Source organism: Leptopilina heterotoma, unplaced genomic scaffold (genome assembly GCF_015476425.1).
Source record: "Leptopilina heterotoma isolate Lh14 unplaced genomic scaffold, ASM1547642v1 Lhet_108, whole genome shotgun sequence".
Taxonomy (NCBI): Eukaryota; Metazoa; Arthropoda; class Insecta; order Hymenoptera; family Figitidae; genus Leptopilina; species Leptopilina heterotoma.
The window spans coordinates 1,571,242-1,586,325 of NW_025110825.1; the positions used below are offsets into that span (position 1 = coordinate 1,571,242).

Genomic DNA, 15,084 nt, shown 5'->3' on the forward strand with positions numbered 1-15,084 from the left:
AATATGAAAGTTTTGAAAAGATAAAATTTTATGTTTAAATCGAAAAGGAATTTATGTTAATTTATTCATATTCAATGATAATAAGTATAATTTTTATAAAACGATTTCGAAAATTATTCCGAATTTTTTTCTTTTATTATTTTTGAAATAATGAAAAGAATTGGAATAAAAATTTTTTGGGGGGAATAATTATTTTCTTTTTTTACCTATCGATAGAAATTATATCCGCATATATTCTCTAGGATAGTTTATGATAAAAAAAATACATCTGCAACTTTTGTTTACTTTCAATTTCAATCAGAAGAGAGAGAGAGAAAAAAAAAGTTCTAATCATGGTCAAACTTACTAGTCATCTTCCTGGATGAATGATGACAGATGACTGCATAATATAAAAAAAAAGAGAAACATAAGATACTAATTCATTGCAAGAAAATAAATTGACAGTTAAAAAAAAATTTGTTTTGTAAAGAAAGTATTTTTAGAAAAAAAATTCTCTTTAGAATTCTAAAAGTAAATTTTCTTATAAAACTAGTGTGAATTTTGTGGCAGTTTATTTGGAAAAAATTTTAAAAGAAAATAATTAACTACAAAAGAGTAAATAAATTAAATAAATTATTAATCAATTTATTGTTGATAATTTAATTTATTTTTGTACGAATTTTATTATTATTAATATTAACTAAGTAATTAATTAAAATCAATTATTGTATGAATATTATTTTTTATTATTACTAATTAAATAATTGTCATTAATATTAATAATTATTGTCGTTAATCATTAATATTTAATTTATTTAAATAATAATTAATAATTAATAATTAATAAAATGTAACGTATTTTAGGACATAGAAGTTTCGAAGAGAAAATATTTTTTGAAAAATTCGAAATTCTTTTGAGACGAAAAAAAAAATTGATTGATTCCCAATAGTTGGAAGTATTGTGTTGAAAAAAAATTTCCCTTTTCTTGGCATAAATGACAAAACGAACCTTCACCATTGACATCGTAAGGTCAGCGCATCCGCTTTCGTCACAATTCTAATGACACCCCGGTGACCCTATCGAACTCTTTGGCTAACTTAATTATCATAACGATTTACAAATGTGCAAATATTCAACTTTTATAATCATTTTTCCCATTATTTCGAATTGGAAACAATCTTTTATAAACATAGTATACTGATAAAATCATTTCTTTAATTCAGTCAGGAATTAAGAATAATAGAAAAAAAAACCGAAAAACTAAACATAAAAGAATAGAATTGAAAAATTGAATAATTAATTATTAATTATTATTAAATAATAATAAATAATAAATTAATAATACGTTTATTAATGACAATATTAGTAACAATTTCTAATACTTTTTACAAATTTTACTATTTCTTCCTTAGAGAAAATTAAATTTATTCTTAATGGTATTTACAATAAATAAAATTTAACTAACAATTACAACAAATTTTTCTAAATTAATTAAAACACATTTTCTATTAATCTATTAATTATTAACATACTTTCTAAATAAAAAAAAGGATTTTATGAAAATTTTCACAGAATATTTTCATAAAAACCATTTAGATTAAATAATAGCTTAGAATAATGTGAAATATAAATAATGCTAATTGGAAAAACCATAAACAGTATTTATATTTAGTATTACTGAAAATTTTATAATTAAATAATCATTATTTATTGGAAAATTAATTTTAAAGATAAATAGGGAACTAAAAAACTGAACAGTGCTGACACTCTTCAGAGAAATCGGCAATTAAGTACAAAACTTCTTTACCGATGAATTAATTTATTTCTAAATTAAATTTAAATTAAAATTTCTAATAATTAGAAAAAATTTGATTTTTTGCTCATTTTAAAATTAGTGAAAACGAAATTGAGTTAAATATTTTCTTTTTTTGGGGGGGAATTCAAAAAAAGATGTTAAAATGAAAATTATTGGATTGTACAATATTGTCGTGGAATATTAATCATCGAAATTATAAAAGAATTTGATTGTAAATTCGAATTACTGTCTATGATTTTTCTTTCTTGGGGAAAATTTTCTAATGTACTGGTCGAATTTTTAAGAATTTTTTTCACGTTTGGTTTTTGAGAAGATTTCTCTTTTTTATTGGTATTCTCGAGAGTTTTTTTCACGTTTGGTTTTTGAGAAGATTTTTCTTTTTTATTGGTATTGTCGAGAGTTTTTTTCACGTTTTGTTTTTGAGAAGAATTTTCTTTTCTATCTGTCGAATTTTCGAGATTCTTTTTCACGTTATTTTGATTTTGAGAAGAATTTTCTTTTCTATCGGTCGAAATTTCGAGATTTTTTTTCACGTTATTTTCTTTTATATTTGAGGAAACGTATTTTACATTTTCTTTTCTTCTCTTGGGTATATTATTTGATTTCAATAAATCATCGATTCGAAGCGAAATACTGTATTTCTTTAATCTTTTTTCATTGTCTAGGGTTAGTGCCAATTTCGCTATTTCCAAAGATTGACATAATGATACCGATTGACTATTCTGTAATAACTATTGAATTTCGAAAAATTAGATAAATTTGTATTTTTAATTATTGTTTAGAATTTCAAGGCAGGGTAATTTTGATGTTTAGAAAATGTAAAACTTACCTTCGCTTTCTTTGGCTGATTACCATCATCTTCCTTGTATGGTTTAATTTTATCAGACTTTATCCACTGACAATGATTTTCCTTTTCTTCTAAAAAAGTCACGTGATATCTAAGCTGAAAAAATGTTCCAATTTAGTAAAAATTATTTAGAAAATAAGAAGAATTTTAGTTTTTATACTCATGTAAGAGAAAATAGAATATTGAAAAATATATTTTATTTGAGATATTTGTCATTTTTACCGGAATTTCGGAAGATCCAAGTTCATAGAAAGTTTTTTTCACTGGACAATTGTCAATTATTGCTGGCCACCATGGATAGCCGGTAATTTTAGCCCAAACAATATTTCCGGGAACATATTCGCTTTCTACGAGATCGTCGTCGGCTTTTTCTTCCGGAATATCGCAGGATGCAAATTTCTTGTCTATAAAAGAGAAATAATTTTAAATAGTAATAGAAATGTATTTTAGAAAAATACTGTAGTAATTTTAGTCACTACTTTAGTAATTTTAATTAATCTATTTTCAATTATTAATATTTTAATTATTATTATTAGAGAAAATTGCAAATTCATTAATTACCGAAATTTTCTGAACAGAACCATTTCTCTGGTACCGAAAGCGGATCCTTATATTCCTTTACGAACCTCCATTTTTTACAATTTTCATCACAACATTGAATCCATAATCCCTTTTTTTCGTTTGAAAGCGATCGTTTTTTCCGCTGAGTCATATTTTCTCCCAATTTCTGAAATTAATTTTCAGTGTAGTAGGACTAGAAAAAATGTCTGAAGAAAAAATCTGAAGAATATTACAAATTCTTTTTATCCAATTAGTTATTTATTATTTATACTTCTTAGCTTGTACAAATTAAAAAAATTTATTTAAAACACTTGTTTATTAACATTTTAATAGAAGAAATCATGAAAATTGCTTTGGAACATAAGTTTCGAATAATTATTTCCATTATTTCCAACAAAGAAAACTAATGAAATTTGACAGTTAACTGCAGTGAATATTTTCGAACTGATAAAAATTGTATTTTTCGCTTTGAATATAAAATATTTGTGTTAAAATTTATTAAGGAAAACTAAAAAAGAAATTAATTTTCAAACACTTTGCAAGCTTTGCAGGCTTTGCAGTAACAAAACTAACCTAAAAATTGTGCAACGTGTGAATTTCGTTCGCTTAAAGTGTATGTAACTTTTTAATTTAAATGTTAATTTATTTAACAGATTCAAATATTTAAATGAAACTTATTTACCTTAATTACAACTGTAAATCAGCTCTGCAACAAGAAATAATTTATAAATTAATCACCAAGCACGAGGCTTCCTGCTAACCGCTTTTTTTGAGTAGAACAAGAAGTTATTGATTTTACCGACCGATAGAAAGGAAATGCCGTTGAAATTAGCGGGAAAGTTTCGAATATTTAAATTAATTATTCTTGTTTTGAATTTAAAATTCTCAAATAATATTGGCTGCGATAAAATATTATTTGAAAAGATTAAATAATAAATATTTAAAATTATTGATTAATAAATATTATTTAAAATTATTAATACTAAAATAATCTAAACTTATTTAAAATAATAAAAATACCGAACGATAGTTTGTCAATAAAAATCAAGTATTATGAAAAAATATCTATGCTTTATTTTAGCAACATTAAAATTTTTATATTTTTAATTAAAAATTGATTCTGATTACATAGACATTTCTATTTCAGAACCAATTTAATTAATAATACTTTTTACAACTTAAAGTAGAAAAATAATCTTTTTTAAATTCTTTAACATTAATATATAGAAAAAGAATATTTATTAGAGACACAAAATTGTCTGCGTTTGCACTATCATCACAGCAAAAATTTATAAACAAAAAATATTTAAAATTTAAAAAAATAGAAAAATATGTTTACAAATATTACAATTTTTTGTAACAACGAAATAAAAACCTTTTCAATTTTTCTTTAACTTCCATCGATGGTGATGGAGATTTAACAATTTTTTTTAAATCACAGCAAAAATTTATAAAAAAAATATTGAAAATTTAAAAAAAAAGGAAAATATGTTTACAAATATTACAATTTTCCTTCGTAATTAACAGCGAAATAAAAACGTTTTCAATTCTTCAACTTCCATCGGTGTTGATGGAGATTTAACGAGTTTTTTAAAATTTATAGAAAAATATTAATTAAATTAAAATTTAAAAAACAAAAGAAATAGGTGGCAATTTTCTTTTGTATTTAACGGCGAAACAGAAATTTTTTCAATTTTGCTTTAACTTCCGGCGGTGGTGATGGGGGCTTAACGCGAGTTTTATTTATTTCCTCTAACGCTTTTCCCAAAAATTCGTCAAAATTCTCAATTCTTTTTTTGACGATTTTCGGTGATTTATTGCCAGTTTTCGATAATGGCACATCGCTGTCACTTGAATCGGAATTACTTCCATTATCTGATTCAAAAGTATAAAACCATTTGCTCTCTTCCTCTTCGTCCGAGTCGGTTGATGAATCTTCATCAAAATTACAACTTTTCTTTAATTCTTCAAGATCCATTTCAGCCAATTTTGCAGGATCAAAAGAATTGTAAAGTTCTGTGAGCTCAACCATTAGACGATTCACCTCTTTTCCACCACAGCACACTGGTGATGATGAACTTCGACTTTCATCGCTGTCATCATTTTCCTTTTCGTCATCAGCATTTAATGATAATTGCGATAATTCTTTTTCAATTGGTGAATCAGCGGCCGATTCTGTTGGTAGTGAAGCAGGTTGACCTATCGATAAAAATGATTCCCCGGAACATGATTCAAAAGAAAGTTCAGAACTTTCTTCTAATAGGGGTAAATTTTTTTTACTTGGTGTCGAAATTAATGAAGTGGGTGATGTGAATTTTGACGAATCGAATAGAATTGGACCAGATGGTGTGTTTGTAATTTTTCTCGTTAATGGCGATTCAGAAGGTGAATTTAAATTTAATTTTGGAAGTGGTTTTACAAACTCAAAAGGAACCAAAGGTGATTTCGATGATGTCGATGGTAATTGCGTGTCATTTTGAAAATTTGTCTTCGAACAAGAAGCCACAGGGGAATCGAAATTTTTAGGCGAATCAATTTCCGATTTTATTTTCAAGGCAGGTGGTATTGAATCCAATTTTTCGAAATTAATAATCTCTTTTTCCGGCGATATTTCGGTATTTGTTGATTTAGTGGGAAATTTTCGTTTCTTCGCCGATTTGAATACTCCAATGCGGCATGGTGTCTTTTTGCGAGGTGTGCTTCTCGAAACTGGAGTTATTATTTTTCCGGTATAACGTGAGACGAAACTAAATTTTTCCAGTCTGTCTGTTATTGAAATTGGTAATGCTGATTTTGCAAGTGCCAAATATTTTTTCACGTCTTCTGCATAATTTTTTCCTTTGAAAACAAGCTGAAAAGGAAAATTTTATTTATTTTAAAAACATTAATTATTAGTATTAATGATAATTGAAAGAAAATTACAAAAAGTTCTTTTTTTCTTTTAATTAATTAAACTTTCTGAATTTCTATTTTCATAAAACTTATTATACCTGTTGTTTTTTTGTCGGTTGTATTGCATCATCTTCTTTCAAAGGTTTTATTCTTTTCTCAGTGAGCCACGAACGCGAGACATCTTTTTCAAAAAATGTAACATGATACCTTACCTAAAAATATTAAATATTTTCGTACTGAAAAAAATTTAATTTTTAGAATTCATAAGAAAATTCTGAATTTTTGTGTCTTTTTTTGTTTGCCTCATAATTTTTTTAAATATCTTAATTTTTGAAGAACTATTGTAAAATTATTATACTTATAATATAATTATTATTATATTATAATTTCAATTTTGAATGAATTTAAGAAAATATTTTAAAGAACTTAGATTTTTGAAAAATTTTAATAATTCAAATTCTTCTGAAATTTCTTCGCAATAATTCAATTATTTTAATAAATAATAAAACTTTTTACAGCGATTCAATTATTGTCATTAATAAGTATGAATATATATTCTTGAAAATTTTATTAAAATTCGTCAAAAAAATTCAATAATTATTAAGAAATTTTTTAATAAAATTCTTTATGAGAATTTAATTTTGAGAAACATTCAATTATTTACTAAATAATTTATTTTTGTGTATAAATAATTGAATTCTGGTAGAATTTTCTAATAAAAATTGAATTAAAAATGAATTTCAGTTAAAATTGTAGATAGTAATTGAATATTAAAAGCATTATAGGTAGCATAATTTTTTAGAAATAATTGAATTTTGAAAAGGTTTCAAATTAAAATATTGGAAAATTTGAATTTTTCTTATTTTTAACTAACAATTCTGTAGAATTATTTTTTTTTAAAAGTTTAATAATTGGTTTTTTTTAAATTATTTCAAATTTTTATTTTCTAACTAAATAATTAAAGAATTTCCGAATATTAGAATTTTTGTAAAATTGAATTGAAAACAAATGTATTTAAAAATTCTGAAGGAACTTTTGCAAAAATTATGAAATATAATTGATAATTGAAATCTTGTGAAGAATTTTATTATTTAGGAAAATAATTGAATTCTTGTAACAAATTTTTATTACATATTTTTTAAATAATTGAATTCTTTTGAGAAATTTTATTAAAATATTAGATTTTTAAAATATTTTAATTTCGAAGAAGAATTTTATTATTTTTGAACATAATTGAATTTCTGAAAAGAATGTTATTACTCTTGGAAATAATTGAATTCTTCTAACGAATTTTATTCAAGTTTATAAAAATAACTGAATTTCTGTGAAAATTATTATTATTTTTATAAATAATTGAATTTATTTTAAATTGTTTTAAAAATAATTGAAATCATGTGAAGAAAATTTTCTGCTTAATTTTCAAATTATTGTTACTAATATTACTATAATTACTATTGTAATGATTCTAGGAAAAGTTAAAGAAAATTTTTCTTACCGGAATTGAGGATGAACCTTTGAGTTCATAATATTTTAATGTTTCGGGACAATCGTCGACAATTCCTGGCCACCATGGATAACCGTTAATTTTTCCCCACACAATGCTTCCTGCATTATATTTATTTAGTATAAGATCGTCTTCGCATTTATTATAATTCGAATCCTGAGGAGCGTCACACGATGAGAAATTTTGATCTACATTGAAAATTTATTTTTTAAAACTTAAATTAATGCCTTGGTAGATTTATTTCTTTTTCTAACTATGAAATTTAAGAAAAAAAAATTGTTACCAGAATTCATGGAACAAATCCACTTTTCAGGCACTTGAGTTGGATCGTGATATTCTTCGACGTATCTCCATTTTTTACACTTTTTATTACAGCATTCAATCCAAAGACCAATGTCTCTTCGTTTTTGAAGCCAAATAACTTTTCCTCTCATATTTAATTCTTCACTTGGTGGTGTTAGTGGTAAACCCATTGAATTAAAATCTAGAAAAATATTCAGATATTAATACTAATAATTTATAGTAATTTAAAAATTGGTTTTTTTATTAGGAAACGAATACATACTTTTTAGATGTTTTAAACTGCGAACAATTGGTGAAAATTAGTTCCTTGTAAAAAAAATCATTTACCTTTGAAAATAATAATCAAAATAGAAGTTTTTTTAATTTGTAAACAAAGTGAAAAAAATAAAATAAAAATCGTATTATGAAATTTAAATACGTTTAAATTTTATAAATTTAACTTAAAAATTAAGAGTGAAATACACAAACAAATTAATTATTGGTGGAAACAAATATATTGAAGGAAAGGTTTCAGTTTACAGTGGTTTTCATATTATTTAGGATAAAGTAGAAAAAAAAGGATAAACAGGATTGATCATTGATTGGAGAACGTTTTTTTTTATATTCTTAGGTGATTGAAATTTCCTCGGCAACTGGAATTAGAATCCTCTCGGCTCAGGGAATTTAGGATATTAGGATTGGATCTTGAGGATGTAATAGAAAATATTTCATTACCACTGGTGCTGGGATTTTCTAATTGAACATTTTCCTTATCCACAATTTTCTTCTGCGTCGATTTTTTTTTTAATTCCTGCTTTGAATTTTTATTTCTTCGTCGAAAATTATAGGAATGTTCAAATTGTCCTTCTCCCTCAGCTTCATTATCCAATTCATTTTGTTCAATGTGCTTTGTAAAGTCATTCATCTCTTCCTTCTTTCCCGATATTTTCAATTTCTCCTCAATTGCCATCGAATCCTTGACTAATGTTTCAACAGAATCATTCTCATTATCCGGATCATTGTACAGCAATTTTTTCGGTCGAATATCCAATTTATTGAGTTGCTTATTTTTACTTGATTTCGTCGGTGCCATTGGTTGTGAAACTGAATTTATTGTTGGCGGAGTATTCATTCGAATCTAGTGGAAAAAGAATTAAAAAACTTTGTGTAAAAAATAGAGAAATAGTTAAAAAAAAAATTTTATCATAACCTCTAATTAATACAAGTATGAAAATATTAACTTACTAATTATTCTGCAAATCTACAAAAAAAAAGTTCTCGATGTAATAAAACTCGCGAAACTTTGGAAAAAGATAGAAAGTGAATCTAAATAAACACTGACGCGAAAATATTGAAAAAATCGTAGAAAAAAAACGATGTTGCGAAATGTGCGTCTATTGGCGTCTATGTAAAAAAACAATAGAAGAAAAACATTTGAAACTTACTCATTATAAATAAATGGAGTTTACCTGTACTTGCGTAGTGGGGAAAGTTTCTTTCAAACCATTTGGCACTTTGAATTTTTAAACAAATTTCTAATACGAAAAATCTATGATAAAATTGTTTACCTTCCTTCCCGGCATCCATTAGGTATTAATAGCTCTTTAAATAATAAAAAACGGAAATAACGGATATGCAACCAGATTTTCAAATTAGGGGTTCACATAAAGTCATCCAGGGGTTTCCGGTTAAAAATTTCAAAATGTTATAAACAAAATTAATAATTATAATTTAAAAATAAGTAATTTTAATCAACAGTAAATCTGCAGTAAAGTAAAAATTATTTTCGACAAAATAGAATAATATTTTTAAAGAGAAAATTGATTTTAAAGGAGGAAATTTGTAATTATTTTTTTTAAATTTTCGCAGATCTCTTGAAGTAAGGCGCGGTTACGAAGTTTGGCGGAAACTAACGACACGCGCTCGGCTTCCGCAAGCAAATATGGAGAATGGAGTCGAAATCGAGGAAGCACAGCAGCAATTCGCCATCGTCAATGCTAAAGAAAAGGGTGTTCTAACTTGAACTGGTGAATAGTGTTGTCATTAGTGGATTCTTTTTGTATTTAACGCACCTAAAAGGTACAGCAGGTGGCAAGGAAAGACGCCGTGGATCTAAATTCAGGTGAGTTTGTTCACATTGGTTAAAAATTCAAGGGGAAAAAAACTTTATGAAAAAGATTAGTTTTGTTCACCATCCGTTTTCCAAATGCACATAAACTATTCTTGAAGCGCATGCGTGTTTGCGGGAATGATAAAATTTACGCGCTATCTTCGATCATTTTGTTGCTCTTTAAAAGGCCAATATTTTTCATCGATTCCCTTCAAATCTATGGTAATGACCCATTTTTTATTAATATAATTTATTACTTTTTAGATGCACTGGTTAAATAATTTTGTCACTTTTATGTCATTAATAAAGAATTCAATTTTTAATTTACGTTTGTCAGACGTTATTTTGGGGTTAGAATTTTTAATATACAAAATTTAATATAGATAATAGTATTTAGAGACCTTTTACGGTTAAAGATGTTCGTTTATTACAAAAATTGTATAAATTGCTACAAGTTTCGACTTTGATTAAGTTGAATTATTAAATTAATTATTAATTATTAATTAATAAATTTAATATATTGATATTAAAAAAATTGTTTATTTTTAATTTCAAAGAATTTGAAATATTCTATTTTTTTTAGAGAAAATTATTTCATTTTGAAAAATATTTTCGCCTGTTAGATTTTCAAAAAGAATAATTATTACAGAAAAAATACTAAAAATTCGTTTTTTTCAGATTTATCAAAATGTCATCGGCACAAGTGGATCGTGCAACAAAATTGAACAACTCAAATAAAAAGGAAAACGAGAAGGCACGTAAACCTTTTAATCCAACGCATAAAAAATATAAGCACGAGGACAATCGACATTTTAAATTTGGCCGTAAACGTTTACAAACATTTCCTGGGAATGGAAAATTTTTCCCTCCACATAAACGTCGTAAGAAGGAGGACGCAATTATTCCACCAACAAAATTTCTTCTAGGCGGTAATATTTGTGATCCATTAAATTTAAATAGTATGCAGGATGAGGAGATAAATCGAGCAATGAATGCAGTTACACCAAAATCATCACCACTACCCATTCCAAAACATAGAAAAGAAGCAATCGAAGTGATAATACCACCGAATATTTGCGATCCATTAAATCTCAGTAATTGTAATGACAATGAGGAATATGAAAAGCAATTAATTTCACCAACAAAGAAGAATTCGAAAAAACGAAATAGAAATAAAAAGAAGAGAGCACTGTCGTTTTCTGGTAATAGTGAGGCAATAGTAGAAACTGGAGAACAAGTGATTACCGTGGAAAATAAAGATGTCACAATGGAAAAGGTTGTTGAGGTTGAAGATAAAATTCCAGTGGAAAGTAGTTCTTCGCCAACAAAGGAGGTGGCGAAAGAACCAAAAGTCGAGAGTCCCGTGAAGGATAAGGCGAAATTACGATTAAAAGTATTAGAGGAGTCGAAGGATAAGAGATTAAGGAAACTTGACGCCAAGGATAAAATTGTAAGTCCCGTTATTCCACAACCTGGAGCTTGGAAGCCAAGATTGACCCACAGGCCGAGTCAAGATAAAAAGAAGAAACCTCAACAAATGCCAAAATTCAAACCCCAGGACGCTAAATTCCAGTATGGAAATTATAACAGGTTTGAAAGTTCACTACCTTTTATTTAGGAAGAAAATAATAAATTATTTTATGTATTTTATTAATTATTAAGGAAATAAAAATAAAATTACAATTTTTTCAGGTATTATGGATATCGAAATTTAAACTTGGAAGTCGATCCAAGATTGAAGGCTTTCATTCAACGTAAGGAGATGTTCTTCGATAAGGATATTCTTGATATTGGTTGTAATATTGGTCACATCACATTGTCAGTGGGTCGTGATTTATCGCCACGCAGTGTCACCGGTATCGATATTGATAAAGATTTAGTAACAATTGCAAGAAAAAATATCAAACATTACGTTAATTTTATTCAATCGCCAGCGAGTACCGAGGATGGTTCGAATAATAAGGAAACGGATCCAAATTTTTTTCCATTGTCAATGCCAATTAGTTATGGTCCTATCGATATTCCCGGATTCATCAAGGACAAAAGTCACAAGGGCTTCCCCTATAATGTCTCCTTCGTTCAGGTAATTCTCTTCTTTTCAATTTAAAATAAGTAGAAAATTTTCAAAATATATTTTTTAGTTAGACTTGTTTTTTCATTTTATGCATTTTGACAATATCAGAGTTGTCGCATTTTAGGAAAATTAGAGAAGTTAGGAAATTTTATCCAATGTATTGGGAAAATATCAAATTTCTAGAAATGCTACAAAGACTCTGGTTTTTTGTGTCCTTCTAAAAATACTAAAAAACGTGAATTTTTCTTAGATTCTTTTCTTAAAAATTTATTTAGAAAAATTGTTACAGTTTGAAACTTTCATAAACAATTGATTTCTTGAATAAATTTCTAAAAATTATTAAAAACAATAAATTTCGAGGAGAAGTTCAGTTAAAAATTCTCGCAAATAATCTAATATTAGTCGTAGCAATTTTTTTGTAAAGAATTAAATTTCAAAGGTTTTAATTAAAAATTTTTTAAAAACTAAATTTTCAGTAACTAATTAAAAATTCTAAAGAACTGATTTTTTTGAAAAATTTTAGTTTTAATTTTTTTGAAAATAGTTTAAATTTTGAATATAAATTATTTAATTAAAAAAAATTCAACTATTACAAGTTTCGTGATATTGAATTGAAAACATTAAATTTTAAACGAAAAAACTTATAATTTAGTAATTATTTTATTATGTTTTATATTAAATAATTTTGTAAAATAAATTCTATAAAGTAATTTTTTCTCGTTTTCAGGGTAACTATGTACTGGAAGATGACTCGCTACTTTCCTTAGAGCAACCGCAGTTTGATTTAATTCTCTGCCTCTCGACAACAAAATGGATACATTTGAATTTCGGTGATAATGGACTAAAACAAAGTTTCAAGCGTATGTTCGCTCAATTGAGGCCTGGCGGAGTTTTAATATTGGAGTCTCAAAATTGGAATAGTTATGGAAAAAAGAAAAGTCGTACAGTAAGCAATTTGAATTTCCAGTTTTTCTCTTCATTTTAATAATAATAAATCAATAATTCAATTTTAGTTGTAACCATTTTTGCATTTTATTGATTTACTATTTATCTTATTATTACAATAGGGTAAGTGCGGGTATAGTCGGACAGTACTAGTAGTCGGACACTTTCGTGTTTTTTGACAAATAAATAATAATGCATTGTGATAATTGCTTTAAAAAGTATACTAGACGAATGTGTGAAGTTTATATTTTATTAAAATAGTGTTATTTTCGAAAATAATTAAACAAGAAATATTTTATTTAATGTTTTAAAAATCATGGTGTCCGACTATAGATACAACCATTTTCGAGTAGCGCGATGAGTGGCACAAAGTTTTGTTGATAATTAATCATAAATATTAAAACTTATAGGGTTTAAATATTATATTAATAACTTCTAATATGCTTTAATTCCATTTTCCAGCAGATAGCAATTAAAAAATTATCTTTTTTACTTTATAAATTCTAAATATCTGACAGATGTCCGACTATAGAAACAAGGGGAAAAAGTGTCCGACTATTAAAGCATTCGCAATTTTTTATTAAAATGTTTATATTTTATTAAATACTCAACTATTTGTAACAAATTTATATGATTTTTAATCCTGAAGAACTCCTTTAATTAATAATGTGCTTATAAACACAGTAGATATTTGCTATTTCTAGAAAAAAAGCATAATTTAAGATTGTATCCTTAAGTGTCCGACTACTAGTGCATTTACCCTATTATCTCATATATAAATATAGATATAATATTCAATATTCATTTAATATTTACTACTAATTTTCATTAAAACATTTAAATTAACAAATAAATTAATATTTAATATTAAAATATTTACAATAAATAATTCTCATCAATATTATTTTCTTTTTTTAAAAAAACAGGAGCGAATATTCAGAAATTATGAAAACATCAGATTCTTTCCAAATCAATTCACGCAATATTTACTCTCGGCTGAAGTTGGATTCTGTAAATGTGAAGTCATATCAATGCCATCGCACTCGTCGAAAGGTTTTCAACGGCCTTTACATCTTTTCACAAAAGCAGATTTATTCGAGAGTCCACCAGTAAGAACGGCGTGTGCAACAAATGATTCTCAAAATGAAGGACTTGTAAATTTTGAGCAACAAGTATTTGATGTCGATCTCTTCCCAGCGGACACACCAATTCCAGGCGGCAGTCAACGTAGCAACGGTTCAATGAGCACTTACGAGCAACTTGAAAATATTTATTGTCCCACTGGAACGCCACTTTATCTTCAAGGAACGCCAGCTCATTTAAACGACAGTCAATCAACTTCTGACAATAATAAACATTATTACGCCGAAATTGAAATTGAACGTTCACCAATTCCAGCGAGTCCCGATGATAATGATAAGGTGAGTGATAAACTACAAGATAATAATTCAAATGTTGATGATGAATGCGCGGAAAAAAATGAAGAGGAAACGAGTAATCTCGAATCGACAATTAATAAAACGTGAATCGAAAGAATTTCTCAAGGTGAATGAGAATGTTGAGAGAGAGAGAGAGAAAGAAAACAAACGAGTCTGTAATTAGACATTATAACCTGCTTCGGTTGTTACTCTTTTCTTTTTTTAAATTCGCATAGAAAATAATAGAGGTTACTTTTTCAATAATCATACAGATTTTTCATTTAAGGAAATTTCTTTCAATTTTGGTGATTCTTTTAACTTCTTTTCTACCTGAAATTTTCTAATTTAGTAATTTGGTAAATTTAGTAATTTACTAAATTACTAATTTAATAGTTTGGTAAATTTAGTAATTTAGTAAATTTACTAATTTAATAATTTGGTAAATTTAGTAATTTAGTAAATTTACTAATTTAGTAATTCGGTAAATTTACTAATTTAGTAATTTGGTAAATTTACTAATTTTAGTCATTTAGTAAATTTACGAATTTAGTTTTAAAAAAGATTAAGTAAAGAAAAGAAAGTAGGAATCATTGAAAAAATTTCCTTGTTTTTTCTTTTTTGACTACATAAATTCTGTTGGACTAAATTGATATTT

General features: G+C 26.1%; 3 protein-coding genes across 9 annotated transcripts; 1 reads left to right on the forward strand and 2 right to left on the reverse strand.

The window, feature by feature from the left end:
* Window positions 1–349: 349 nt before the first annotated feature.
* Window positions 350–3,994, reverse strand: LOC122502721 (zinc finger CW-type PWWP domain protein 1-like). Its single transcript, XM_043612895.1, has 6 exons — window positions 3,887–3,994; window positions 3,205–3,370; window positions 2,866–3,047; window positions 2,626–2,739; window positions 2,093–2,527; window positions 350–379 (listed from the first exon to the last, which is right to left on the reverse strand). Exons 2-6 carry the CDS (start codon window positions 3,353–3,355, stop codon window positions 350–352), a joined length of 912 nt encoding a protein of 303 aa, XP_043468830.1. The 5' UTR covers window positions 3,356–3,370; window positions 3,887–3,994.
* A 651-nt stretch (window positions 3,995–4,645) lies between these two features.
* On the reverse strand, window positions 4,646–9,541 carry LOC122502463 (zinc finger CW-type PWWP domain protein 1-like). 7 transcript variants are annotated; one of them, XM_043612539.1, is made up of 7 exons: window positions 9,352–9,473; window positions 9,128–9,143; window positions 8,618–9,020; window positions 7,884–8,084; window positions 7,592–7,788; window positions 6,195–6,308; window positions 4,646–6,055 (listed from the first exon to the last, which is right to left on the reverse strand). In XM_043612539.1, exons 3-7 carry the CDS (start codon window positions 9,012–9,014, stop codon window positions 4,871–4,873), a joined length of 2,094 nt encoding a protein of 697 aa, XP_043468474.1. In that variant the 5' UTR covers window positions 9,015–9,020; window positions 9,128–9,143; window positions 9,352–9,473; the 3' UTR covers window positions 4,646–4,870. The 7 variants fall into 7 exon arrangements, with proteins under 7 accessions (XP_043468474.1, XP_043468508.1, XP_043468498.1 ...); XM_043612573.1 differs by having other exon boundaries at window positions 8,618–9,043; XM_043612563.1 differs by having other exon boundaries at window positions 9,328–9,473.
* A 269-nt stretch (window positions 9,542–9,810) lies between these two features.
* On the forward strand, window positions 9,811–14,589 carry LOC122502495 (7SK snRNA methylphosphate capping enzyme bin3-like). The gene is made up of 5 exons (XM_043612596.1): window positions 9,811–10,004; window positions 10,671–11,582; window positions 11,685–12,075; window positions 12,794–13,012; window positions 13,938–14,589. The coding sequence occupies exons 2-5, from the start codon at window positions 10,681–10,683 to the stop codon at window positions 14,535–14,537; spliced, it is 2,112 nt and encodes a 703-aa protein (XP_043468531.1). The 5' UTR covers window positions 9,811–10,004; window positions 10,671–10,680; the 3' UTR covers window positions 14,538–14,589.
* The last annotated feature ends 495 nt before the right edge of the window (window positions 14,590–15,084 follow it).